Source organism: Mycetomoellerius zeteki, unplaced genomic scaffold (genome assembly GCF_001594055.1).
Source record: "Mycetomoellerius zeteki isolate Tzet28-1 unplaced genomic scaffold, Tzet1.0 scaffold155, whole genome shotgun sequence".
In the NCBI taxonomy this organism is placed as follows: Eukaryota; Metazoa; Arthropoda; class Insecta; order Hymenoptera; family Formicidae; genus Mycetomoellerius; species Mycetomoellerius zeteki.
Genome location: NW_017256500.1, coordinates 1,661,775 through 1,665,638, shown reverse-complemented (window position 1 = coordinate 1,665,638; position 3,864 = coordinate 1,661,775). Strand labels below are relative to the sequence as shown.

Below are 3,864 nucleotides of genomic sequence, written 5' to 3'. Positions count from 1 at the left end.
AAAATCGATTTTTTTTTTATTTTTTTATATTAAAGTATAGTATCTCAGGAATGTTGTCCTAAAATTTCAAGTCGATCCGAGCAAAATTGTAAGAGTGAAAGTGTTTACAAGCCCCGACCGTTCGAGCTGCTGTAAGTCACATTCGACGCCGGCGATGCGCAGATATAAACAAATTTCTATTCAAAGCCAGTAACCGTTAGCCGTTAGTATTGAATTGGACGTTGAATAGTACGCTTTGTGTGTTTCTTTTGTATTTCGTGTAGTGTTCAAATATGAATCGTTACAAAATAGGTAGAAAAAATAGAGAAGAAAGTGCAACTCGCAAAGACAGAACCAGAAAAAGAAAACAGAGTTTCAACCCAAAAACTGTTGAAACTGACTCGTCGAGTTACAGTGCATCTGCAAAAAAAGTAAAGCATCTAGAAGACTTCAATGTGCCGCAGGATAATACCCAACACGATTTGTGTCCTGTCGGCCAAGACTCTTGGTGCGAGTGGCAGCGCGCTGCAGCCATGGGTAAGCTAGAATCATACGTGCACTCATATGATGCATTTAGTAGCGAAGTACTGGAAGCAATTCGTCCAGTTTACAACGATTTAAGCGCGGAAGCCTTATTACAAAGATGTGTTGGTGGCTTTAACCAAAACAACAATGAAAGCTACAACCAGTTGATCTGGAAAATAACGCCCAAAACTGTTCCTAGTGGCTCTACAATAGTAAATATTGCTGCTAAGATTGCAGCTTCCGTTTTTAATGAAGGATCATCAATACATCTAACTATGCTGTACTCAATAGGATCAAAATTAGGACACAACGCCCACGAGTACTGTCGCCAAATGGACGAGAATCGAATTACCATCGCTGAGCACAGAGCGCAACTTGCTACGCGGGAGGCAAGAATCCTACGCAGACAGCAGAAATCGGAAAACTTGGACATTTTGGAAGACATGGAGGACTTATTTTATGGGCCTGGAATCGATGATACTGTGTAAGTTGAAAAAAAAAAAATTATCCAGGTTTTATTCGCACTGAAAACTTTAAACGCGTTTTTCTCAAAACTACGTTTTCAAAGTCGGTGGACACGATATCTCAATATCTACTGCACCGATCTTTTTGAAATTTTACGTACTTCTTTTACACATATTAAAATCGTACTTGGACGAAGGATTTTTTTTTTCAATGAATAGAACTTGTTTTACAAACATAAAATAGTCAATTTTTTTAGTGAAAATCGTGACTCAAACTTTAAAGTTGTCCCAAAAATTCAAAATTCAATTTTTTTCGAAATCCTTCGTTCAAGTACGAGATAAAGTCATCTACTAACGAAATCTTTTTGAAATTTTGATTTCAGATGATCCAGTTTCAAGATATCATGTCCACGAGAGGGTCACATTTTTTTGACGTGTTGCATTAAAATATTCGCCATTAGTACAATTATTATTATTTTGTAACGAAAAAATTACAATAAGTTCTTCAAACATAGACTGATATGACGCAAAAGGTCCCGAATGAAAAAGTAAACACGTTTTCCCAAAAAAAATTTGAAAAAAATGCCTTTTTTTTGCGCCTCTGACTGCCTATAACCCCTTAATTTCCTACACTAGTTATTATTTTTCAATTATATAGTCTCTAAAGTCGAGCACGGTAGTTATGCCTGTTGCACATAGAACGCGGAAACGCTTGCAGCGCGGCAAAAGGCAACGCGACAATCAACTTTTCCATAAGAGCGAAAGATTGATTGGCTATTGTGTCGTATTTTTTGTCACACGATAAGCGTTTCCGCGCCTGTATGCAAGAGCCGTATATTATACGTTGTACGGAAGTCGTAACCGTTAACTTATATATGGAAATCGATAAAGTTCAATACATTTCAATATTGAAAATATTGATTAACAAGAATAATATATGCCCTATCATTTCCTGCATCAATTTAAAACGTATCACTAGAAATTATACGATTATACGTATATGTTTTGTTAACGTCATGCAAATTTCGTCACTACATGACATATTAAAAGACGATATATGTATAGACGTAATATTGAAGCGTAATTAAGATGATATTAAAGTATGTACAAAAGACGTACATTGTAGATCACTTGACGTCAGTGGTCATAAAATTACGTACTTTTAACGTCATTAATACGTCACCATGTTTGCTGGGTGGTGTCAAGAGCTTTTCAAAACACTACAATAAAATATTTTTTCATTAAGTACTTTTCGAGTTGTAAGGCTTAAAAATCACAATACCACTTTATGGTAGTGTTTTGAAAAGCTCTTGATATCAGCTTAAATTCTGGAATAAAAAAAAATTACATGAAACCGAAGAACGTGCAGACATTTTGACCCAGCGTTTTATAAGTGTAATTATGTATTACTCAAATATATTGTCTTATTCAAATACTATATGTGTGTTGAGTGTTATTTATATGTATGTTTGTTGTATATGTATGATATATTGTATTATCTGGTAGGTTTAGAAGTAACAGCATTGTTGCTAATTTTATAAATAGACATAAAGATAAATTAAATTAAATTAAAAATTATAAATATTTTTCAGTAGTTTACTGATTATAATGTCAATATTAATGTTAATGTTTGATTAAACAATCTTTAGAGAAGAGTTGTAATGTTCTATTGTGATATATACCCCTACTGAAAAAAAATCACGTCAATAAGTTACATAATGATATCATGTAATTGAAATATGTAAATCAGATAACCAATTGTTCCAAATCAGTACGTGATCTTTTAAAATCGCATAATTTGAAAAACGATGGTTTGCTTTTTCCTCTATTTCTATCATTTAATTATTTAAAATTTGATAACAATAAAGTCATATGATTGATGAAATTATTTCTAATATCATGAGATTTTTTTCAAATTACGTGATTTAAAAAATTCACGTACTGATTTGGAACAATCCGTTATGTGATTTACTTATTTTAATTACATGATTTCGTTATTTAACTTTGTGACGTGATTTTTTTCAGCAGAAACATGTATACTAAAATGAAGGGCAATCAACATCATGCTCTAAATCATAATATGATTGAGACGAGGATTGTCTCTAAACCTCTATAGGTATAGGGGCTAAGCTAAATTCCATCCGTTTATTGACTTAGAGGCGGTAGGACATAATTGATAACATCTTCAATTGATTAATCCTATCTATTAGCGCGTCGTGGTTTGGTCTGAGGTCCCTATAGGGTTGTACGAGTCTTCACAATCAAAATACAGGTGACTTGGTTCGCGAGTGTTGCGCACAAAGCACTCCTTTATAGTGATCTAATTTCGAAAAGAAATTTGAATGATTAGGGTACGAGTTTCCGACTCCCAAATCATTCATGATATTTCTGTTCGCTGTTGCTCAGTGTTACTGTTGCAGTACTGCTCGCGCGGTGATTAATGGCGTGGCAAGAGCGGCTGCTACAGTTTATTGGAAGCGGCCCATCAATGATATATGTGAGATTGTTCCGCGAGCATGCGAAATCTCATTTGATTCGTAGACAGCTAATAATTAAGCGAGTCGTTAATATCATCATCGTTGGAGAGAATACCGCGAGCAAAAAATACCAATTAAATTGATGAATCATATATATAGAATTATTTTTTAGATCTCTTTCATTCTTCTTTCTGATGAAGAGAAACCTACATAATTTATAAAAGAGATCCGTATTTGTGCTAGATATTTTTTCTAATTTAATAGCTCCAAATGTCTTAAGATGTTTTTGCATTATGTACATATCACATAAAATGTTATGTTGAGCCGAATATTAAATGGCTAAATTAGCATCAAATGAGAATGTGAAATCGAATATTCTTTTCATAATAATGAATCTGTATGTATTATCATTTTTTCTA

At 33.6% G+C, this 3,864-nt stretch overlaps 1 protein-coding gene across 1 annotated transcript; it reads left to right on the top strand.

The window, feature by feature from the left end:
- The first annotated feature begins 461 nt into the window (after positions 1-461).
- LOC108720754 (uncharacterized) lies at positions 462-1,420 on the top strand. The gene is made up of 2 exons (XM_018444904.1): positions 462-988; positions 1,352-1,420. The coding sequence occupies exons 1-2, from the start codon at positions 513-515 to the stop codon at positions 1,353-1,355; spliced, it is 480 nt and encodes a 159-aa protein (XP_018300406.1). The 5' UTR covers positions 462-512; the 3' UTR covers positions 1,356-1,420.
- Positions 1,421-3,864: the final 2,444 nt, after the last annotated feature.

Excerpts from the sequence above, each read along its gene's own strand:
- LOC108720754 (XM_018444904.1), top strand. The coding sequence starts at position 513 with ATGGGTAAGCTAGAATCATACGTGCACTCATATGATGCATTTAGTAGC.